Source organism: Canis lupus, chromosome 8 (assembly GCF_003254725.2).
Source record: "Canis lupus dingo isolate Sandy chromosome 8, ASM325472v2, whole genome shotgun sequence".
Taxonomy (NCBI): Eukaryota; Metazoa; Chordata; class Mammalia; order Carnivora; family Canidae; genus Canis; species Canis lupus.
The window spans coordinates 37,573,809-37,597,843 of record NC_064250.1 but is presented as its reverse complement, the minus strand read 5'-3'; the positions used below and the strand labels follow the sequence as shown (position 1 = coordinate 37,597,843).

Genomic DNA, 24,035 nt, shown 5'->3' with positions numbered 1-24,035 from the left:
CGGTACAGAGATATTCATAACTGCTGTATCTTCATTGTGAATGGTGGCTTTTAACATTGAAATGTGTCCTTTTTCATCATATCTAATGATTTTTTTTTTTGCCTTGTAAGTGTTGGAAAGAAATAACATCTCACATCAGAGCATACCTCAGAAAAATGAGAATTTATCTCAGTTGGCCTGATAGGAGAAATAAGCAGGCCTTGCACTCTTTTACACTGATTCATTTGCCAGTGGAAATGTAGAGAAGGGAGGTCATTTGAAAATTAATTAAAATTGCTGAATCCAAAGAACAGGTGCAGTTTCATTGTTTTGGATCTTTGCCTCTAAATAGTCTCTTGGTAGGTACTAATTCTTTAGTGTGTCAAAAATGCTAAGTGTTTAATGAATAAGTCCTGAACCATAACTAATTAATGGAAAGATTAAAAAAATGTAGTCAACAAATACCTTCTGCTTTTAACACTGAAGGATGGCTTCAAGATGTTTTTCTAAATAAGGCAGGTGAACATAATTGTAGGTCATGTCTTTTTCCAAGTTGAAATTCTTTCACTTTCTACACCTCCACCTTTTTCTTTTCAGCCTTCCCACTTTTTATGAAACACAAAGAATTCCAAATTAAGTTCATGATGCATACATAATATCTTATATCCTTTCATATCTTCTTGCTTTTAAGTTCCTACCTTATAATTACTTGATGTGAACAGATTTCTTGGTGTGGCTAAAATAGCCAGGTTACTTTTAAGTGTCTCCATGAGGTATATTGTACCTGTAAGGGCTATAAAAGTGACATATCCCTGGGAACGATAGACCTGGCACCTAAGATATTTCACTACATTCACATTTTGTCATTTCTGTGTCTACTGATTACTGGAATCATAGAGTTGGAGTTATTAATCTAAAACAATCTGTATCTGGGCAGCTCTGGTGGCTCAGTGGTTTAGGGCCGCCTGCAGCCCAGGGTGTGATCCTGGAGACCCTGGATCGAGTTCCACGTCAGGCTCTCTGCATGGAGCCTGCTTCTCCCTCTGCCTGTGTCTCTGCCTCTCTCTCTCTCTCTCTCTCTCTTTGTGTCTCTATGAATAAATAAATAAAATCTTTTTAAAAAATAAAACAATCTGTATCTAAGTGTTTTAATTGTAACCTTAAATTCCCCAAGAGAACTATGCTTCTTTACATAGAGTTTGGATGGAGGGGTTAGATACTGTTATGGGGTTGGGGTAAAGCACAAGTGAGGCAGGGGCATACAGAGTTAAATAATAATTTAAAAAGTAATTTCTAGTATCTGAGTTAAGATTTCATTTTAATTAGAAGCAGTTATTTAGAAACATTTTTTGCATTATCAAAGAAAACTTAAAAATTATTGTGCTCAAAATTCAAAATCTACTTATTTCTATCCCAAAAAAGAAAAAAATCCGAGATATGAATGAATAATATTTTGCTATTTTGAGAATCTGTGAAAATGTGACTTCTATGCTATGGTTAAGGTTTCATCCTGTATACTTGCTATTAGAAGTCAAGTGTTTCACACTTTAAGTCCTTTAAAAGGGCTTTTCCCAAGTGCCAGACAATTATTTTCTTTTGCATCCACGTTTCTGTGTTTTGAGATGTTGAACATGAACCAAGTAGATTTGCTGTACATTTTATGATGATGAACATAGCTAATTCAGACATTTTCATAAAGGTCAAACTAGTTACTTGCTTTAAAAAGATTGCATGCTTGTCTTATTTTAAAAATTTGAAGTAGTGATTATGACATCATTTATACATGGTTCAAATGATACACTTTAAAATTCTTTAGTCTGTAGATTTGGGGATACAATATAAATCTTAACAATCTAGTAGTTTAGACTCAACTTAAAATTCTCTCTCCATCATCCTTCAACACTAAGTTTTGTTTATTCTATCCCCTTATTATTTCTTTATCCTATGTTGGATATCCCTTCCCATGATAACTGCTCTTAAAATTTTGGTCCTGGGCTGTAGCTGCCATCTGAAAGATCTGTTAGCTCACAATCTGTCATCAGCTTCAACCTCCAATTCTTATGTGGCTGCAAAATAATCTTTCTGAAATATATTTATCATGTTGGTCTTCTCGTTAAGGTGGACTTTTTAGCAAACTGGGTATAAAATGTAACTTCTGGGATGGCCTATGAGGCCATTTTGGTCTTGTTTCCTGTCCAGCGTGACTGGTACCATTCCCTGACCCTAAATGCTTCATGGTGTGTTGAATTGCAGGAAGATTCCTGAGTATCACCAAGTTCTGTCTTACTGGCAAGCTTTTACTTATACTGCTTCCCTGTTTTGAACACATTTTCTCCTCTCTTTAGTTGTCCTGTCTCTTGTTTCCTCGTATTCTTTCATTCTTTTCCTTCTTGCCCTGATCTGGACTCGGCACCTCTACTCTGGGCTTCCACTGCATGCTTACACAGGGTTCTTAGTCCTTTCTACTTTCGTCTTTTTTGTCTAAGATTTTATTTATTTATTCATTAGAGACACACAAAGAGAAGCAGAGACATAAACAGAGGGGGAAGCAGGCTCCTTTCGGGGAGCCCGATGTGGGACTCCATCCTGGGATCCTGGGATCACACCTTGAGCCAAAGGCAGGCACTCAACCACTGAGCCACCCAGGTGCCCCATTGCTTTCATCTTTACTCTCCTACTGCACTATAAACACCTGAAACATCTTGCTCATTTTTGTCTCTGTTATCTGTGATAGGACCCTTTAAATAGGATCTCAGCAAGGTTCAGTTATCCACATTAGCTAGCACTTTATTTTGCCATTAAACTGTTTTCATAATTGTTTCTGTTCTGGGTACCCATGAAAATATCTTGTGTTTCTGTTGCTGTTTTCTTTATGATTCATCTTGAAATACTACTCTCTGTTTCTTTCCTCTAAATGCTTATAGAAAATGCATTTTCCTAAGATTCTAGCTCTAGCATAGACCTATTATGGATTGAAAAAACATTTTCCTACTGTTAATTGTGCACTTTGAACAAGAAGAATATGGTGGGCCAAATGTTCAATATTTCAGGTCACTTAACACTATTTAATAATATTAAAAAGTCCTTCTGTGTTCTTCATCAGGAACTCCCAGTATCAAGAAAGAGTTTAACTTATACCGTGGTCATTGGCCACAGTAAGAAAACTTGAAATCATAACTATGAAAGGGGACTTCTCTTGGATTCCTGAAAGTGGCATCACTTTCCCCATCACCTGGAATAAAAAGTTCTGCAAATCAGAATCAATTTTTTTTTTTAGAAAATAAACATTTAAGAGTTAAAAGGGGATTAGAGAAAGAAAAACCATATTTGTAATTAGTAAATGAGACTTCCTCCCCATGCTTAAGTAAAATTTAAAATCCATGCATACATTTTGATTTTAATATTTCTTATCAGAAATATATTTTTGAAAAATGTATGTTGGCCCCTTTGAGAAACTGATTTAAGTACCAATAGTTATTGAGTACTCATTATTTTATATGCATTATTACATCAAATTGTTTAACTCTATGGAAAAAGCGCTCACGATAGTCATCTTAACACATGAAGAAGCCAAGGCTCTGCAGTATCAGGTGATTCACTCCAGGTCATAATTATTTTTAAATAGAATTTTGAAATTATACAATGTTTGGTCTAATCTTGGCAGAAAACATAATGCTTTTATTAATGTTCCCACTCTGTTTCCTTTTATTAAAAAGAGATTTTTCTAACAACACTGTTAAGTGCCATGCCAATGTATATTACTAAAGCTCTTCCCAAATATTACTTGCATATAAGATGGTTAATCAGCTACCAAGTATCTAAAAATATGGTCCTCAAGGTGACTAGTTTACCACCACGCAGGTGCTCAGGACTAGGGGGAACTGGCTCAGAGTATGAATCTCAGGAGCCTTTGGAACACCAAAGAGGGATCTTAAATTCTGCTTACCGGTCTTTCCTCTGGGTCCTGGAAGAGTTTGGAGTCCACCTAGTTGGTAGGTATGAAAGTGAAAATAAGACTTTCAGAAATGCTTTGGGATTGTAGAAATGGCCACAAATCTTAGCATTTTCTTCCTTGCAGAGGAAGACTATTTCTCCACTCCTCAGTTCATTCTGACCCTATGACTTGTCTCAGTTTTATGCTGAATCGTCCACCCTTCCCTTAAATGCTGACATTCTCTCCTTTTGACTGGGTGGGCTGCTTGGCCTGCTTTCTTACTGCTCTTTTGATTTCCTGAGGTCCTGACATCCACTTACAGAAAATTTCTTTTGCATTTTCTCAACTGTCTTTCCTACTCTCTTTCTCTACCTTCATCCCTTATTGATATCAGGTTACTTTATTTTTACATCTATTTAGTAAGAGCTATTTGTCTCACTTGTGTAAATAAAAATTTATAAGGTGAATCAGTGAGGTTTTTTTTTAGTAGATGAGAGTTATTTGCTTCTCTAAAAGTGTCTTCCAGTTTGTATCCATTATAATTGTTGAACAGATTTGACTTTGGCCATCAATCACTGAAGATCGGCAGGCATCAATTCTAAATGTTTTAAAAGATTCTATTCTAATACACCTATATAATTTCTTAATTTTCATACCCATCATCTTGTTCTTTCTGTTCCTTTCCTCTAAAACATTACCAGTATGACACTTGCTGTTGTTGGTAATAGTCAAAGTCCATTAAAAATCATATAATTCTAAATCTCATAGTGTTGTTCATTTACAAAGGAATATTTTTATGCATATGTATTCATAATAAAGTTTATGAGACTACTGCAGTAATCGATCATAGTGAAGGGCTGACTGATAAATAAAAGTGAATAGATGGATTAGGTCCATTCTATAGAAGAATCTTCAGATAGATCTATCACTGCACCCAACAGGAAATGACCTAAGTTTCAAATGCTGTGTTTTTAGGGATTCACTGGCTATATCAGATAGCTGTATTTACTGATGAATAACCAAGATAGTTTTTATGAATTTGTTTAACACATTTCATTATCTCACCAAATAATGTGTTTCAAATTTTTAAGAAGCTCTGGCTGTAAAACCAGCACCTCGGGGGATTATAATCCCTAAACATACCATGATTCGTATTACTCCTTTAATTATGTTGTAACTGTCATCTGTTTTGCCTTTGCATTTTCCAGTTTCTTAGTCTGTGAATCTGTAACATTTGCTCCTGTTTTACAATCCTGTTTCCTGTGGTTTAGAAGTGAAACACTTCATAAGACTTGATGCAGAGAACTGAGAAAATATAAATAGGCCAAACAACAACTTTCATGTTGAGTGTGAGCTTTTCTACTAATTTTAGGGCTTTGGGGGAAGGTTAGTTTTCTCAAGCTCTAAAATGTTTATAGCTGAGACTACTGGCACCCAGTGAGAGCTGACCTAAAAACTAGCATCAAATATTCTATAGCCATGAAGATGAACAGAAATTACCAGCCCCGATATTGTGCTGTTATTGGATATTCCATGCATAATCTTATGTCTCTACAACTTGTGCTTTCTGCAGATTCCTCAGTATAAATGTGCATAATAGTCTTTGAAGAAGAACATTAGTCAGCTTTACTGTGGCTGGTAAATTAATTACTTGATTTACAAGACACATCTTCCAAAAGTGCCATAAAAATTTATTGTGAATTGAGGGACTATAAGATGATAGAGACAACTGGATAAAGCAAACACACTTTAAGATGATTGATTAGATGAATATCCAATTGATACATTGTGTATCCTAATGGAAATTCTATGTCATAAAGTAATTCGTATTGCTTATTATGTAATGTGAGTTCCGATGCTGGGAACAGAATTGTCCACATTTATCAATTTTGCTATGCTTCTATAAACTTTTTTAAGGGGAAAAACAGGGAGTAAGTTTTACTTTGGTTAAATCAATCTAATTGAAAAAGTTGAACCAAATCAACTTTTCTGTTACTGTTTTAGTCTTTTAATGGGATTTGGAGTTGAGTCCCTAGACTTTAAAGTCTTTTTTTTTTAATGTGACATAGAAAAAATATTACCTTGAAAACAGAATTTGAGGGACACCTGAGTGGCTCAGTGGTTGAGTGCCTGCCTTTGGCTCAGGGCGTGATCCTGGATTCCCAGGTTCAAGTCCCACATCGGCTTCTTGCATCTGCCTGTATCTCTGCTTCTCTCTCTCTTTCTCTCTCTCTCTCTCTCTGTGTGTGTGTGTGTGTGTGTGTCTCATGAATAAGTAAATAACATCTTAAAAAAATAGAATTTGATGATTTTTAGTTGACTTCTATAGGGTTATAGATGCACAGAAACTGTAAGCATTAGTTTTTGCTCATCTTGTTCTCTTTAGGGTCAAAAGAACAGATGTTGATTCAGGGAGTTTAGTCACTTGATCTAAGCCACACCGTTACAGGTGGTCTCACATCTAACTTTAAGCCCACATTTCCCAATTTGTTCTTCTGTGTCTTTCTCTGCTTCTCCCCTTTTTTAATTCACATATTTTTTTCAATAAATTTTTGTTGAGCTCTTAAAATGTATTTACTTATTTGAGAGAGAGGGAGCGAGAGAGCACATGGTGGGTAGGGGCAGAAGGAGAGAGAGAATTTCAAGCAGACTTCCTGCAGAGTGCAGAGACTATCTTGAGACTTGATGTCATGACCCTAAGATCACAACGTGAACCAAAACCAAGAGTTGGTAATTAACTGACAGCACTACCCAGGTGCCCCATGAGCTCTTGAACTGTTCTGGGCATTGGGTTTGACAGGAGTGGATGAACCAGAGAAAATTTCCTGCCCTCATGAGTTTATATACTAGCTTAATGCTATTCTTTCCACATCACAAGCTTTTTATTTATGCATAATACTAAAAATAGAAATAATTTAAAATTTTTTATAGAAATATGGTAAGAATTTTAATTTCAGCAGTTAGGTAAAATAAAATACATAACAGACCTTTGAATGCTTCCATAATTAAAATGGTTTATATTAGCAAGGGGAAATTTTATATATAGAATACCTTTTATCTATTGATGATACATTTATCAATCAATGAATATTTGTCTATTATTCCACAGATCTATGTACATATTTTAATTCAATTTTATTAAGAAGTGTAAGGAAATACATCTCTGAAAAGAGCTTTCTATTTTTGCTATTTTAAATAAATATTAGGCAGATTCATTAGAGAAAAATTTGGAAAACAAAGTAGAAGGAAGAAAAAGTAAACACATTACTTGAAGCCAATTGCTATAAATATTTAAATGCATTTTCTTTTAGTCTTGTATCCCTTTTGGTTTGTAACACAATTTATTATTAATTGATAAGTTAATAATGACATATGCTATATAGAATAATAAAATACAATATACTTTTGTTCTCTCATGATTGTTTTATTTTAAGAAAATAAGAAAAAGTACTTTTAATTGACAATTCCTTTAGTTTGGGAATTTCAGTTTCATTTTTATGTCCTTTATTGTAACTGTAACCAAAATTATATTATTCTTTGTATCTTTATTTGTTCATTTAATCTTATAAGGTAAACATTTTTACATGTTATTCCAAAAGCTAGTTTTAATTCTATGTAAATTGATGCTGATAAATAGATAGTTTATAATTGCTGACAATTTATTTATTCGTTTGTTTGTTTATTTTACCAACCTGGGTCGTGATTGTTAACACTATAGGTAATATTATACATATTGATTCTAAATCTTGATTGATTCCCAAAAATGAAATTACTGAGTCAAAGGCATTGATTCTTATTGCAGTTACTATATGTAAAAATCAAATAGTTGAAGAGTACTAAGTACTTATAAATGAATCAGAGGCTGTATTATAAGTGATAGTTTGAAAAAATGTCACAGAAATCAATCAGAAAGAAAGGTAATCCTTTTTCTGCCTTTTCAAGGAAAAACCAGTATAGAAAGTGTAACAGTGACGATAGTGAAAAAGGAAGAAGAAGAGGTACATCAAAGCAGCCTTTTAAAAGACCTTTTATTTTCATAGCACCAGGCACTGTGATAATATAACAGTCATTGATCTCTTCTGTTTCAAAAATAATATATGTAAATTGTAAGACAAAATAATACCCTTTCATTATCCCATAAGGCAGAGAGAACCTACCATTTTAGTGCATTTGCTTTGTGTGTCTGTGTGTGTTTCTAGGGGGGATAGTGTACATAAAATAAGATCATACCATATGTATGATTTGATATTCTGCCTTTGTTGTTTCTCATAAATTAAGCATTTTTCCATCACTACTTTTCAATTTATGGTATTTGAGTTTATTCATTTATTCATTCAGTCACATTTGTCTTATTTCTACCTTTTTTTTGGCCATTATAATTATCACTTAAATGATTTTTTTATAAGTACTCATCAGTTTTTAATTTACGTTTTTATTTTTAATTGAAATATAATTAACATACAGTGTTACATTAGTTTCATTAGTTATATTAGTAGAATATAAGGATTCCACATTTCTATACATGACTCAGTGCTCAGTCAATGAACATTTTTATCATTAAATCTGGTACTTTTGATAATGCAACTGGAATACTTATAATTGGAATTACTTATTTAAAATTTAGAGAATGCCACTTACAGATTTCTGAAATTCATCTATGTAAGTGGAGATAGGGTTTATTTTTAAAATTTATATTAAAGTTTCCCTTAGGTCATGTATGATGCTGTCTAACCCCAGAAACCTAATTTGGGTCCCAGGTCTCTAACCGTCCTTGGACGAATTATGCATGGCTATTAGACAGTTGAGTTGTTGGTCAGTGTCACTAACTAAAAGAAATTTGTGGAGTGTCCAGAAACAAATAAGATTGCTTAGGATTAATTAAATACCCATTGTGGTTATTTTTTGCTGATCATATGATTACATGGTAGTGTTAAACACTTTCTCAATAATATGTATATTTTTCTCTTTCCATCTCAGAGTGCCTCCTGGTACTCTAAGGATTTCTAAACTGCCTTTGCGGGCAAGAATCTATAATGTCACTCAACCTCCATCTCTCTCTCATTTCTCTGGTTACATGTTACCTTTTCTCTCTCCTAGTCTGGCTGCCCTGAAGTGTTATGAGATCCCTTTCTTGTTATTTTTTTCTTGTCAGTTCTGACTTCAATTTCATGATGAGAGCAGATATTTACCCTCCTCTGTGATTAGAGTGTCAAAAGCCTAAGTCTTTGGCATAGTGCCTTTAGGAAGATCTTTTCTTGCCTGGATATATTCCCTCTTTTTTTCCACTACCAAACTTCCCTTTCTGGCAGAAGAACAAAGACCTCAATTGAGGACATTTCAGAAGCCAGGGGCTCTTATGGAACTGCCTCAGCAGAAAGTCTTTGTGGCACTTAACCTCTAGGTATTCCTTATCCCCCCACCTTGTTTGGATAACTAAGTACTCTTGATTTGGGGTGGTGAACTGTGGAGTTCAGGTTGCTAGTGCATAGTGCTCCCAAGTGAAGAGTTGATTTTGTGTGATTTGCAGAATTTTAAAAAGATCCACATTTTACTAGAGTATAGTAGTACTGTTTTGTATTTTTTTATGGAAGTGTTGATAGCATAACAAGCCTGAGTCTCCATGTGTTCCCTAACTCAGCAACTTAAGCTTTGTAGTGGTGGATGGGGACCCCTGGCCTGGGCCCTGAGGTCCTGCCTAAAGTTTATTTCAACGGAAAGGGAAAGGCATCCTTGGGGAATAAGTCATAGCCACTATTAGTCTGCTTGGAACACAAGACTTAGTCGCTGAATAATGTATGTTTAATATATATGTGCAATCAGTTCCAGATTTATAAAGGCTGTAACAGTAGATCCTTAAATATTGCATTCTACTGTCATCTTTAGAGAAGGAGCAGAAGAAAGAATGAAACTAAAAAGTCACCTTTGCTCCTTCTAGTCAGAATGGGAAAAGTTATGATGACAGAAGATAATGAAACTATTTGTTAAAATGAGATTTTTGGCTCCTCTGTTGGTTTTCATTTATTCATACCACTCCAGATTTCCTTCAAGAACTGAATTCAGGGTGATGTTACTTTACGTATTATATGAAAATGTTGTGCATTGTTATATGTATTGGGATGGGGTTATATACTCAGTTTCTACGTTATGCTAGTAGATCAATACCGTATATGAAGCTGAATAAAAGATAGTGATAAGGATAAGAACTAATGTAGATAGTTGAATACATATCTTATACTATTTTCCAGGGAAAGGTGATGTGTTTGGAGACATCTTCTGGAAGGAAACCACCCTTGCTCACGCATGTGCCAATGTCCGAGCACTGACATACTGTGACCTCCACATCATCAAGAGAGAAGCCTTGCTCAAAGTCCTGGACTTTTATACAGCTTTTGCAAACTCATTCTCAAGGAATCTCACTCTTACTTGCAATCTGAGGAAACGGGTATGTTGTGTGGTTCCATTTTCCTTTATTAGTATCGATAGGGTCAGTGTGTCATGCTCTATTAACTGAGGAGTGCAAGAGATATTTCATTTTGCACCCAATGTATCAGTGCATCGATTGCATTGATGTAAAGTGACATAATTTTCTTTCTCTTTCTTTATATTTTGCTTACTTTTTAAGGGGGTGGAGGATCCCTGGGTATGTGGTTAAAGACTTGAATCTTTCTGATTTAAGTGTAAAATGAAAAACAGAGCTGAGGAGAAACAAACTATACTATAACCTAATTAGCTCTTGGTGTTTATAATAACTGCCATAAAAATAACATGAGTGTCTCTTACTTTATTCTGTGGGTTTTTTAAAAGTTGGTAAGGTTAATCAAACTGGTTTCTTATTTTATATTCCTGCCTCTATTTAAATACCTTTTCTCATTTAATGATCAGTTCATAAAGCATATTCCCTCTGAATCCTTTCAAAGCATACTATCTTAAAAAATAATTAGCCACACTGACATATCCTACAAATAGGTATAGCAACCCTTAATATTGCACTGCTGCTGCAAATATAATATTCATGACTGTTTTCTTTCTTATTGATGAATGTGGCACAAATTTAATTTGCATAAAGAAATCTCCTAGCTATGATTTATAGGTCATTGGACATTGGCTAGGGCTCTTTTATTGCCAAGAATGAAATACACATTTGGACAACTGCACTTAAGGAATTTCATCTAAAATGATTGCCTGTCTATGGTGAAGTATTTTGAAATAACAAGCCTTCCCTTCCACTGCCCCCTTAAATAGAACCTTCCCTTTGGTTAACACGGAGGAGAAAAATCAAGCCAAAAGACAAATCAGCATCTCTACTGTAGCAACATAGAAATGAACATAAGCAAATCATTATAATTCCTTACTTGGGGCTCTAGGAGAGAATGACTGTAGGAGTCATATTTGTACTAGCTGTGTCACGATATTGGATCTATATTTGAATAGCATTTTCTGCTTCTATTTTTGTTAACAAATGGGTATTGAGCATCCACAACTGCAAGACAATATGGAGAGTTGTTCAAGCACAGAGTCCCTATGCTTAAGGAGCTGAAGCCAAGTGTGAATACTATATGAAACACAAGTAAGGGAAACACATTTTTTGTACAAGTAATTGAAAGTTAAGGTAGCGATGGACGTGGAAGATGTCAGCTAATATGAACTAAATGTGGAATTTATTTATTCATTAGGAAATGTGGAGTCTCTTTAGCAGAGATATATCTCCATTGGTCTGTGCTCTACCTTTCCCAATGAGAAATTCCTCTTCTACAAAGCAGCCCATTAGATATTTGAAACTCTTATATCTTCTTAATCTTCTCCAATATAAATTTTGCCAGCTTTGGAGTCTCCTCACATACCACAAGATACCCGAGACCCTTATCCATCATCGTTACAGTCGCCTGGACAGATCTTATTTGTCACTGTCCTCCTCAAAGTATGTTGTTTACACAGTATTTCATCTGATGTTTATAATATTCCTGTGAAAAAAAGGACAACTATTTTCCCTTCAAAACACATGAGGAAACTCAGGCCCAGAGGGATTAATATCAAATAACCAACTGATATATTTGCAGTGCAAGGTCTCAAAGAGGGATAATTAAGACAACTCACCAGTAGAAAATAAATTTTGGTTCTTTACAAAGCCCTCTTGCCTCATTTTTTTCCCTTTTTCACATATCTGAGCATGTGCATGCCACACACACACACACACAACACTGTTATGAATGCTGAGTGCATGTACCTCTAATAGGAAAAGAAGCTAAGCTAGAGGCAGAAAACGGTGTGTGTGTGTGTGTGTGTGTGTGTTAAAGATTTTATTTATTTATTTAATGAGAGAAAGAGAGTGGGGGAGGGACAGAGGGAGAAGGAGAAATAATCTCCAGCAGAGTGCTGAGCATGGATAACAACTCGGGGCTTGATCCCATGACCCTGAGATCACAATCTAAGCCGAAACCAAGAGTTGGACATTCAACTGATTGCACCAGCCAGGCAGCCTGTGTTTTGTTTGTTTGTTTGTCTTTTAAGATTTTTATTTATTTATGTATGGGAGACACAGAGAGAGAAGTAGAGACACAGACAGAGCGAGCAGCAGGCTCCTTGCGGGGATCCCGATGTGGGACTCAATCCTTGGACTCGGGATCATGCCCTGAGCTGAAGGCAGACACTCAACTGCTGAGCCACCCCGGTGTTCCACCCCTGTGTTTTTTTTTTTTTTTTTTAACCGGACCCGGGGATGGTGTACCTGCCTCTGCAGGTGCTGCTGCACAAGATCTATCAAATGGCCTCTTCCCTTTATAAGCTGTTCCTTGTTACAACCTGTGTAACTTTTTAATTTTATTTTTATTTCTTATTTTTAAAAAGATTTTATTTATTTATTTGACAGAGAGAGACACACACATACACAAATAGGCAGAGCGGCAGGCAGAGGTAGAGAGAGAAGCAGGCTTCCCATGGAGCAGGGAGCCAAATGCAGGGCTGGATCCCAGGACCCTGAGATCATGACCTGAGCTGAAAGCAGACGCTTAACTGACTGAGCCACCAAGGCACCCTCATTTTTTTTATTTTTTAATAACTCCGTCCTTCTCCAATTGATGGATAGTCTCAATAACTTGGCAAAATGTGGGGAGAGGTGTACTGTCAGGCAGTGTCACTTCTTTCTTAGAAAAAAAAAAGTATTCTCATAAAAAAAAAGATCACTGAGAAAATATCCTGCAATGACTCATAAAAATAACTACCATTTTGAGAGCCTATTTTGTAGCCATACACTTCAACACATTTTATACATAATAATTGATCTTAGGAAATTTCAGTACCCCCAGATGAGGCACCTTATTTCCATTTCACTGATGAGGAGGCTAAGGTTCTAAGAATGGGACAGATAGCTGCCAAAGAAACTATGACTTAGGGTCTGGATTTCAATCTATCTCTATCTGATTCTAAAACCCAGATCTTTCAATGCTACCATGTTGCTTTGGCTTGTCAAAATATTTAATCTTTCTCTTTCCATCACAATATTCTGCAGACACATTCTCAACAATTTATAGTTTCTCGTGCGCTCAGTTACTTTCACTTTGTTCCCCGTGGAACAATCAATAAAAGGGTATTTTGTCCTTATGGCTGTTACCGCAAGTGTTCTTGCGTTGAGAATTTTTTGTGAATTGCATATTTGTTGTGAATTGTATAATCAAAACTATGCCCTTAGTATGCTCTTGATATCTTATAGCTATCAGACCCACTAATTAAGGGCATGTGTCTAGTAAGTTGGGAGAGTGGCTTTGGAACCCAGATTTTTAGCCATCGCAGATTACAGCTCTGGCCACATGAGCACATGCAGTGGCTGAGTGGAGAGCTTTACATAGTGTGGGATTCTGGGTGATCGAAATAAGAAGGGATGTGACAGCGCTTTAGCTGCTTGCCCTCCACCCCCGTCTCCATTATGGAAGAATAAGAGATTTGTTATGCCAACATAGTTCCCACTAGCCATCCTAAGTTCCTCTCTATAAAAATTCTAGAACTAGAACCATAATTTCATCCAATAACTAGAGCAGCAGTTGGCAAACTTTCTCTCTCAAGGACCAGTCAGTAGATATTTTAGGATTTGAGGGCCACAGAATCTCTGTCTCAACTACTCAAGCTCGCCATTGTGTGAAAGCAGCTGTCTGAGCTCAGGGTGCCATCACAAAATACAGTAGACTTAAGCAGCAAGAATTTATTCCCCACAGTCCTGGAGGTTGAGAAGTTCAAGATCAAGGTGGTAGGCCCAGTTGGGTACCCCAGTGAGGGCTCTTTAATTCCTGGCTTACAGATCTCTGCCTTCTCACTGTCTTCTCATGACTGTGAGTGAAGGAGAGAGAAAGGGAAAGAGGAACAGAGGGTGGGAGAGAGAGAGTGAGAGAGAAGGAAAGCTATCTCTCTAGTGCCTCTTGTTATTAGGGCAGTAATCTCATCATGAGGACCCCATCTTCATGGCCTCATCTAAACGTGATTATGAGTCTCCCCTCATCACATTGGGAGACTAGGGTTTCAAGATATGAATCTGGGGAGATACAGTTCAACTCATCACAGCAGCCAGAGATAGTATGTAAATAAGTGAGCATAGTTGTGCTTTAGTAAAACTTTATACAAACAGGTGACTCCCAAAGGCCTTAGTGTGTCAGTTGCTGAAAGGAGAAGACTGGAAGTTAGCTAGGGAGGACAATGAGTATGCAAACAGAATTCTCTCCTCTTGTATCAGAAAGCATATCTACTACTGGCCACTCAGAGGTTATCATGAAATGGAAAATGCCATACAGCAGAGGTGGCTGCTGAAGCCAGATCAGTAACATTCACGAGTGAGGCCAAGCTCACGTGGTTGAAGACTAGAGTTCACACCATATGTAAAAGGGGCAACTACTCAGTCTGGTTGCACATTGCCTTTGTGGAATGCCAGCCCAGTGTTGCTTGGTCTGAATATTTTTTCCTCCAGAGAAGTCAGAGGTATGAATTTTTACACCATATCATGTCAGTTTGGTAACTAATTTGCTTTGTTGTTTTTTTAAATAATATGGTCAAACAAAGCAAGTCTGCTTGCTCTTGGTCCAAATATTTGTGAAATAAATGGAATGAATTTGTGAACTCTTAATCTCATGATAGTTGGTAACAAACTACAGTATTATTAGAAGTACCAAAGAAATCATAGATATTTTTATATTATATTGTATTTGTTGAAGTGTTTAGGCTCATCACTACTTAATAATTATGGTAGTTATTATAGACCTGCTCCTAAGATGAGGTTATTGTGTTAATAAGAAAAGTACATAGATTATAATTTTGTGAATTATTATTTTTTATTAAAGATTTTTAAAAATGTATTTGAGAGAGAGATCACAAGCAGTGACAGACTCCCTGCTGAATAGGGAGACCCTCATGGGGGTTGTGCGACTTGATCCCAGGATCCCAGGATCATGACCTGAGACTACGGCAGACTCTTAACCGACTATTTTGTGAAATTATTTTTTAATATTTTGATAACTGGATTTCAATACAATGCTTTTTTATTTGCAATACTACATATTTTATTTTGTGCATTTAAAGCAGCTTCTCTGAAAGACCTGTTCCACAGGCTTTACTAGATTGCTGGCGATGAATACCCCCACAGTGTGACCGTCAAAAACTGAACTTGGTTGAACGAAAGGACCAGTTTTTCAATGATAAGAACACAATTCCAGAGTTTTCAATAAGTTTAAACCTATTCAGAAAAGGCCTGAGAGAGCAACAGAGGAAGGCTGACTCACTTGCTGACTTTATTTATGTATTTATTTACTTAATTAATGGAAGATATAATTTCCTGGAATAACAAAATGACCAAGCCTCAGGTACAGGTCTGAAAAGGCAAGCAACACACCCAGCACAGGTAATACCTAAATTTTAAAGACTTGTAATCAGACTTTTAAAGTAATTAGTGCATTTCTGCTCACTATGTCAAGTTGTCATGCAATGAGGTTTATCTGCTGTGTGAAAAGAATTAACATAACAGGTATGACTGCTGTGCTTTGAAAAACCTGCTTATGAAGCGGGTCCTTGGATTGGCTTCTGGGAACTTGGGATTTAGGAGGGTTCCTGCCAGGCTAACGCGGGAGAGTGGCTCGCTGTGCCTACATTGTTTATTCAAACAGTGTGGTCTGTGCAAAACATTTACTTATAGCTACATTAAGTGTGGTTGGGGTTTTGAGTTATTTCTAAATATTTCCTTCACTTTCAAGCTAGCATGAGCATATTTTCCTCCAGACTATTTAGCTAAGATGAGTAAGGAGTTTTATTTACTATTTTTGGTACCTCTTCTGACAAGACCCTTTGACAAAGTGTGGCACAGGAAGTATTGGTGGGCTCAGTGTATATCAATCTACATCCATTGCGGCCCTGCTACATACCTAGGGGGTCATGGAGATAAAAGATCCAGTGCTTGCTCTCTCGGGGCCTGCAGTCTAGCAAGAGAATAAAATAAATCCAAACAGAGTCCAATAAGTGACATGCGACCATTACATTCAGGGTACATGGTGTATGTGTGTGGGAGGGGAAGTGGGCAAGGAGAGATGAATTCACCTTATCCCAGGGAGGACACAAGGAGAGATTCTAGGAGGTGATGATGACACTGGCATTAGGATTTCATTTTAAACATAATAATATTCTAGAGGAAGGAAGGATCTTGTAGATCACCTGGTTCAACTTATTTTCTTTATGGATGAGAAAACTGAGATCCATAGAATAAATTACTTCCTCAAGTTTGCTTAGCAAGTTAGCATCAGAACTGGGATGGGAATCCAAGTCCTTTGAATTCCATGCTGCTGGTATTTTTATCAGTTAGCCTAGTTTACAAGCCCTGTATAAAGATTATGAGTAAAATGCAACACTTGATTGTGTTCATTTTTAAGAGGGAGAAAGGAAGGTAGATGGCATGAGTTTGCATGTGATTCATAGACTGATTTTAGTGTTTTTTCACACCATGACTCAGGATAAATGAACCAAGCTGTAGGCAGTGTTCAGAGTTGTGAACAGGACTCCCTGTCTCAGCATGAGCCAGTGTGTATGGTGTGGCCCCAGCAGGTGTGTCACTTGCATTGTAAGGGTCTCATTTTCAGTAAAAGCATGTAACTTATATAAATAGCACTGTTCGAGAGGTGTTATTGAATATGGTGAAATAGTACCTTGTTGATAATACTGTGGTTCTCGTATACTCTCTGCTATCTTGTTGGTACTTTTAAAAACTTTACTGGCTGCTGCTCCAGTTAGTATAAACATATATAAAAAGAAAACTTGTCACATTAAACAAAACTCCTATTTTTCCATCTTTAATTTTATTTTCTTGAGTCTAGTGCTTCCACATTAGAAGTTGTGAAAAAAATATTGACTAGTTTACTGCCCAAAGTGACATTTATTAGTGCTAAAAAGTTAGTTGATTAAAAAGGGGGAAGAGAGAAAGGAAGGAAGAAAGATTGGAAGAAAGAAATAAAAGGAAACAAGTATTTTCATACAGAATTAGGGAGACACGAGACCTGACAGCAGGAAACAGGGAGGGAATGAGCTGGCACTGAGAACAGCTCTAGGTTGGGAATGAGAGCAGAGATTACCATGTGGTCAATTCCAAAAACTCAGATGAAGAGATTGCCAACTGAAATTTGAAAGGGAAGAAAGTAGTTAAGATTGAAAAATGTCAATACAAGCTGAAAATTGGGTAATAAACTAGGCTTCCTTTTTATTTTATTTTATTTTAAAGATTTTTATCTTTTTGACAGAGAGAGAGTGAGATAGCACAAGCAGGGGGAAGGCAGAGGGAGAGGGAGAGGCAGGCTCTCTGCTGAACAGGGAGCCAGCTCAATGCAGGACTTGATCCCAGAACCCTGGGATTATGAGCTGAACTGAAGGCAGATGCTTAACCAACTGAGCCACCCAAGTGCCCCTGGGCTTCCTTTTTAAGGGCCATGTCTATTATATTAATGAGTATGAACCCCTCTTGTGGTTCTGGATTGAGTGGTCATGGCCAGGGAACTAATGTGTCTTTTCATTCCATGGCTCTGCTGAATTTGTTGCTAGTGTTGTGAAAATTTCTAAGCCAAATGGCTCCAGAGAAAATGTTTCTAGTACATCTACTGTTGTGAAGAGAGGGTCCCCTGGGATATTGATCAAAAATGATGTCAAACTGACACTTGCCCGTAGTTGTGGTCTCAAAGAAATGTTGCCTCGGGGACCCATCTTGCTCCTAGTTTATACTCTTTTTTACTGAACATCTCTATATCCCTTAGTTCAGATATAAGGTAATCCAAGACCTGTTAACAATATTAATTTATCGCTTGTATTGATCTGCTCAGAGTGCCATAACAACGTAACACAGACTGGGTGGTTAAACAGAAATGTATTGTCTGACAGTCTGGAGGCTAGGAATCCAAGACCAAAGCGCCAGCAAGGTCAGCGTCCGGTGAAAGTTTTGTCCTTGGGTTGCAGATGGCTGCCTTCTTGCTGTGTGCTCATATGGCCTTTCCTCTGTGCATGCATGTAAGGAAGGAAAGAAGGAGCTCTCTGGTGTTTCTTCTTCTAAGAACAGTAATCCTGTTAGAGCAGAGCCCCAACCTTATGACTTTATTTGGCCGTAATTGCTTCTTTAGAGGCCCCATTTCCAGATAAAGCCACACTGGGGGTTAGAGCTTAGACATAATGAATTTGGGAGGAGGACACAACAATCCTGTTTTTGTTTTTTTTTTTAAATTAAGTGTGATGGAGTAACTTTAAGAAGTATTCTAAAATCAAATTACAGCGGAACTAGGTCTGTATTACTGGGCATGTGCAGCAGCATTCAGTACTGACTTTTGTAACTTTTAGGGAGTGCATGATTATCAATACTAGCAAACCATTTTTGTGCTTCTATAGTGATTTAAGAAAGGATTTCCATTTAAACATAGAAAAATTTCCCTCAAGAATGATGAATATACATTGTAAATTGGAAAAACAGCATAGAGGTACTTAGCTCTTCCACCCCATAAAGTTAGCGTCCTTTTCCACAAACGGCACTGTTCTTAAGCAGGAGTAGTAGAAGCCAGCTGGCCATTTTAAGGGTAGGGATAGCACCAATCCTATATATATATATTTTTTTTCCAATCCTATATTTTAATGTTAAAATAGTAAGAAATAGTGGGTTCGGCTCATTCTTGCATTAGCACAGGCTCAAAATTCAGTAACTATTTTTCTCTCCAGAAAGCATTCTTATCCTGGTGAATCCAGTGGCACAGAATGTCTTTTTTTTCTGTAAGCAATGAAGCATCTCTGGAAAAATTACCTTTTATGGATGGAAAACAGACTGGAATTGAATACCAAAGAGGCTTTGAGTAGTTGGTGGATACATGTTGTAGACTACATGTATTTGAGAGGTCAGTACTGGCATCTTTGAAGAGGTAGCGGCAGATTGTGATAAGGGGAGTTCCAACTTTACTACTTTGTTCTCCCTTTCTTCCACCCTGGTATACCAGTGGAACAAAATACAGGAATACATTCATTTCACATACCTGCAATTTTTGTCATGCCACTAAAAAGATGTCACTAAAACTCACTGTCCACATTTGGAACAAAAGATAATACGGTTTCCATAAAAACTCTGAAGTATTCTGTAGAATCTATGCTTCTCTCATAACACTGATTGCAGTACTTTGGTTTCCTATATACATTTTTGTTGTTTTCAACTCAACAACGAGCTCCTTGAAGTAGATATTTTCTGTGATCTCTATTGCCAATGATCAGAATAGTGCCTGCCAGGTAATTGAATGAGTGAATCAGTGAACGAGTAAAAAGTGAAGCAGACAATATTGGCCAGCACAGTTTTTATCATCATTGACTGGAATAATCACTGTCATCCATAAAAACAAATGATACCCTTGACAATTTTGGCAAAGAGCCTTATGAAATAGGATTATGAAAAGGACCATTACTAATAGTGCTAAATCACAATTAGAGTTAACTTCCAGCTGCAGTTTTGAGCCATTGAGGCCCGCAGATTCCACACGGTGCAGCAGTCTCTCTAGCACTTTCAGAATGCAGCGATTTTGACATCATTGCTTGAATTAAGATCACCTGATGCCAGGGGCTGTGATTGTCAGAACAGTACCTTCCTCTCATTCAAAAGGACTTGGAAGAACAAACTTTTTTTTCTTGTTTCCTTTGAAGTATCTGCATACATCCTTGAACCTGAGCAGGGAGCAGCTGTAATTTTCATTCTCTTAGCTGATCGTTAGGATTGCAAATTCACTGTGAACTACCAGCACCCTTGACAGTAGCCCTGCCTACGTGTTGCGGCTTGTAGAATTTTCCCTTCCAAACTGACAGAGCTCACCGCCTTGCAAGTTTACACACCATAGGCACTGTCCCATTTGAGTTTCAAATCACCACCGCAGGGAAGGGAGCTAAGAGGTGAGGGGACTTGCTCATGGCAACACAGCTGATAGCTGCTCTGAGCTTCCAGCCTCCGTGTCTCAGCTCCAAGCTGGCTCTCACTCCCCTGATGGTGGTTAAATAAAAGAGGCAGACTTTCAGCAATTCCAGAAGTTTATCATGTGCATTTAGAGGAAGCAGAGACTTAATTATGCAGTCTTTTGATTCCTTAAGCTGCTTCTATTTAGGGCTCTCTTGATCTGCTTCCAGACAGAATAAAGAACTTTTCCACATTTAGTTACCAGGACATAGGTTCACAGATCCCTCACTCTTCGATAATGCCTCCAAAGGACTATTTAAGGACAGAGTTTCTCAAGTTTCACAGTGGGGGCAGGATTCAATAATTTACCAACATACTTGACAGTAGATTATACTGTTCGATAGCTCCTTTTTTCAAAACTAGAGTTTATTTTTATTGCAAGAAAATATGCATTCTGGTAGTAAATGAGGGAAACAAGCCTTTGGTATAGTCAGAAGAGTATTTAACACAAGGAGGTAGACATTTTATAAATTTTTTTTTCTTGGGAATCCTCAAAGTAGCCAACCGTCCACTGAGTCCTGCCTTACAATGCTGCATTTTTAGGGTCATCATAGCTGGATACCAGACTGTTCGTATCCATGTGTCTAAGGCTTCTTAATTAATATTTGATGAGGGGTCTTTGGAAGTACAATGTTATGTCACACCATCTTCATTTAAAGGAAACCTTCCTTTTCAATGAAAAAGCAAGGATTTCTATTAATATTAAGAGTAAAATATATGTAATATATGCTTCCCTAATCACTTTTGGTATTGACTTGAATTTTGAATATGTTCAATTTTTCCTATGCTAATTTCTTATGTATCTTTTTCCTTCTCTGTTATGGAAAACTAATTCAATGGATCACCTCTGTGGTAATATATATATGTATATTATATATATAATATAAATTGTATAATATATAATAATAGGTATGTATACATATGTATACACATATATAATATTAAGTTTGGATCTGTTCATGATCTGTATTTTAGTATATTTTCAGGCAGAGCTCTTTTGGGGGAATTCCTCCCTCCCCAGTCCCCAAGATAACATCTAAATTTGATTATATAGTTTGTCCTTGTAGGAATTTCTTCCCTTCATTTTTTGAGCTTAATCTACTGACTCTGCGTTTTCTGTCCTCTAAGGAACCTGAGAAAATATTGAGCTCAATAGACATGCATTCAAAAGGATTCCATGCTGATTCTGAGAAGTAGCTTTTGTAACATCTTACAACAGATATCAGAAGACTTTTGGTTATTCAGAGGAGGGGTTTCAAGGTGTTTATAGTGAGTTCAGACTATTGCCAATAAAATAAAATAAATATCGTATTAATACATATCAATATATGTAGACTAGGAAGCATTTTAGAGCACTATAAATATATATCTTGCAAATGAAAAAATAGAGATCTGCTCTGTGGTTAGACTGAATTCTTAATAGTTAACTGTTTGACCAAAATGGTATCTGCCTTCCTGGAATGTCCATTTTTTTCCCATCTGAGAGGTGCATTTCATAGATTTTGACATTCTAATCAAGTGATCTTCCCCAAAGGAATCAAATCAAGTCATCCTACCAAATAATCAGAGACACTCAGATGACCCAGGGAGGCTACAGTAATTTCTCCCAGAGAAAGTCATTCATTTTCTGCCTCTTCTTTCTGAATCAGGTATACTCGATTTATCCAACACTTTCAGAAGTTGGCATTTGATTTCACTGGGGCTTGCTCTGTGTCCACAGTTTTATCCTTTAGAGAGTGCAGTCATCTGTAGCAGTTCAGTAGAGGCACTCTTCCTTAGGAAACTCACAATCTGGAATGCAAACTGTAGAGGAAAGACTGTAACAGCTAATTTTGCTTGTCGGAAGCAGCTAGGTTCCCTGAACAGCAGCCCACAGAAGTAATGTGGGGCACTGGACCCTGTCTAGAAATTTGCTTCCCTCTTTTACAGGTGCATTAGCAACGACTATAAATGTGGTTGTGAATGGCGTCATAATCCCAGCATGTTAAATGGGTAATATGTAACACAGGTCCTTTGAAAGTTTTTTGTTTCCCATGACAGGAAGATACATAACCCCCTCTTGAGTGAGAAAAGAGAGTTTCTTAAATTTGGAAATTCAGAAACTGGGTTGTCAAACGACCCACTTACCGTGATAGAGTGCGCTATTACATATGGGGAAGGGTCTGCTGTGCCAACAAAAGCAAGTACAAGAGATCAAATCCAGCCTTCCAGAGTTGTGATTCCATAAAATGAGGCTGACTGCTGGCTTGTTAATAGCAACATTTCCACACCTGACAGTCACCAAGTGGCTTGTTACTGAAATCATATACCAGGAAGACTTTCTCTTTAGGCTGTTGTGGGTGGGAGTGGTGGTGTGGAGTAAAGAAAGCGCCTGGCAGGGCCTCAGTCCCTTTATTCTAATGCAGCTGACTTCTCCCAAGTGTTTGCAAAGAAGGTTGCAATATAGCTGTTTGCTCTGGTGAGAAAAACTATGAGAGATTTGGATTTGGTAACTTGGCCAAGCTAAAAAAAAAAATCTCTGTTTGGGGGTTCCTAGGCCATTCTACTTGGCACATTCTTTTTAAAAGGGTATTTTTAATTATGAACCAGCAATTCTGTGAAGGTTGACAACATTAATGAAGCTCAAACAATGCTGAGAGAGACAGACAGACAGACAGAGAACTTTAAAAATTAAAAGAACCATCAAGACAAGTCTGTCAGCAGAAAAAAACTTGCAACAAATGTAATTATTATGAAAGTTTGTTTATCTGATGCTTGAGGGTAAACTGGATTTACCATACCAAACAGCATGTAAGACACTTGAATTTCCAAGTTTTGAGTAAATTTTATAAAACAAACATATCAATCTCTTTCTGGAAGCACAGGCACCTCTGTGTTTTCCTTGGTCAAATATCCATATTTCAGAAATAAATCTGCCATAGAATTTCAAATCCAGGTATTTTTTCTTTTTGTCCAAACCCCTTTCAGAAAAATATGATTTAGTAGCAATTTAGAAAACTGCTACTTTAAATTTCAGAGGATGGCAGGATTCAATAGTCAGGTGTGTTCCAGTCCGTCAAAGATACAGTTGATTAATTTTGGTTAATACTTCAGAGATGTATTTAATACCTCACCAAAATAAAATCAGACTAATGTGAGTGACCAGAGCTATGATAAAGACAAACTATAGCAATTCATACAGCAACACAAGTGGTTATTTTCAATGGAGAACAAGGCCTAAGTTATTCCTTTCTTGAGATCCAAAAAGACTACTGTTCTCTGAACTAAACATTTGAGATGACATCTTTAAAATATGGGACAGTGAAATCATCAAGATTTAGACAAATGGAAGGCAACCTGGGGAAAAACTCATGATGAAACTTAAATTACTATTTTATAAAATAAATTGATCATCTTATCCTATGACTTCAGCTTCTTCCTCAAGGATCAGCTTTGTCTCCATTTTCTCCATTCTCCTATCCTCCAGCTCCATGTGATCTCTCCTTTCTCTCTATGCCTGTACCACTCACCACAGTAGCATTTTCTTCAATATTTACTGTAAGTTGCTTTGCAGGGTTATATGTATTCAATAGATACCCTGTCTTGAGACATTGGCTGTTAAGCTAGTTCCTAGAGACAGAAAAGTCTGTTATCCCATACCTTCAACTG

The 24,035-nt window shown here is 36.9% G+C and overlaps 1 protein-coding gene and 1 long non-coding RNA gene across 3 annotated transcripts in view; one reads left to right on the top strand and one right to left on the bottom strand.

Moving 5' to 3' along the window:
• The window catches only part of KCNH5 (potassium voltage-gated channel subfamily H member 5), a 273,366-nt gene that overhangs the window by 206,726 nt on the left and 42,605 nt on the right, over window positions 1-24,035 (top strand). The window contains exon 10 of the mRNA XM_025443239.3: window positions 10,159-10,355. Within this exon, the coding sequence (XP_025299024.1) occupies window positions 10,159-10,355 (197 nt within the window). The remainder of the gene's footprint in view (window positions 1-10,158; window positions 10,356-24,035) is intronic.
• LOC112657270 (uncharacterized) overlaps window positions 1-24,035 on the bottom strand; it is a 74,681-nt gene that overhangs the window by 12,454 nt on the left and 38,192 nt on the right. For both annotated transcript variants that reach the window (XR_007412371.1, XR_007412370.1), the window contains exons 4-5: window positions 3,926-3,964; window positions 445-584 (exon numbers count right to left, since the gene is read on the bottom strand). This is a non-coding gene — a long non-coding RNA (uncharacterized LOC112657270). The remainder of the gene's footprint in view (window positions 1-444; window positions 585-3,925; window positions 3,965-24,035) is intronic.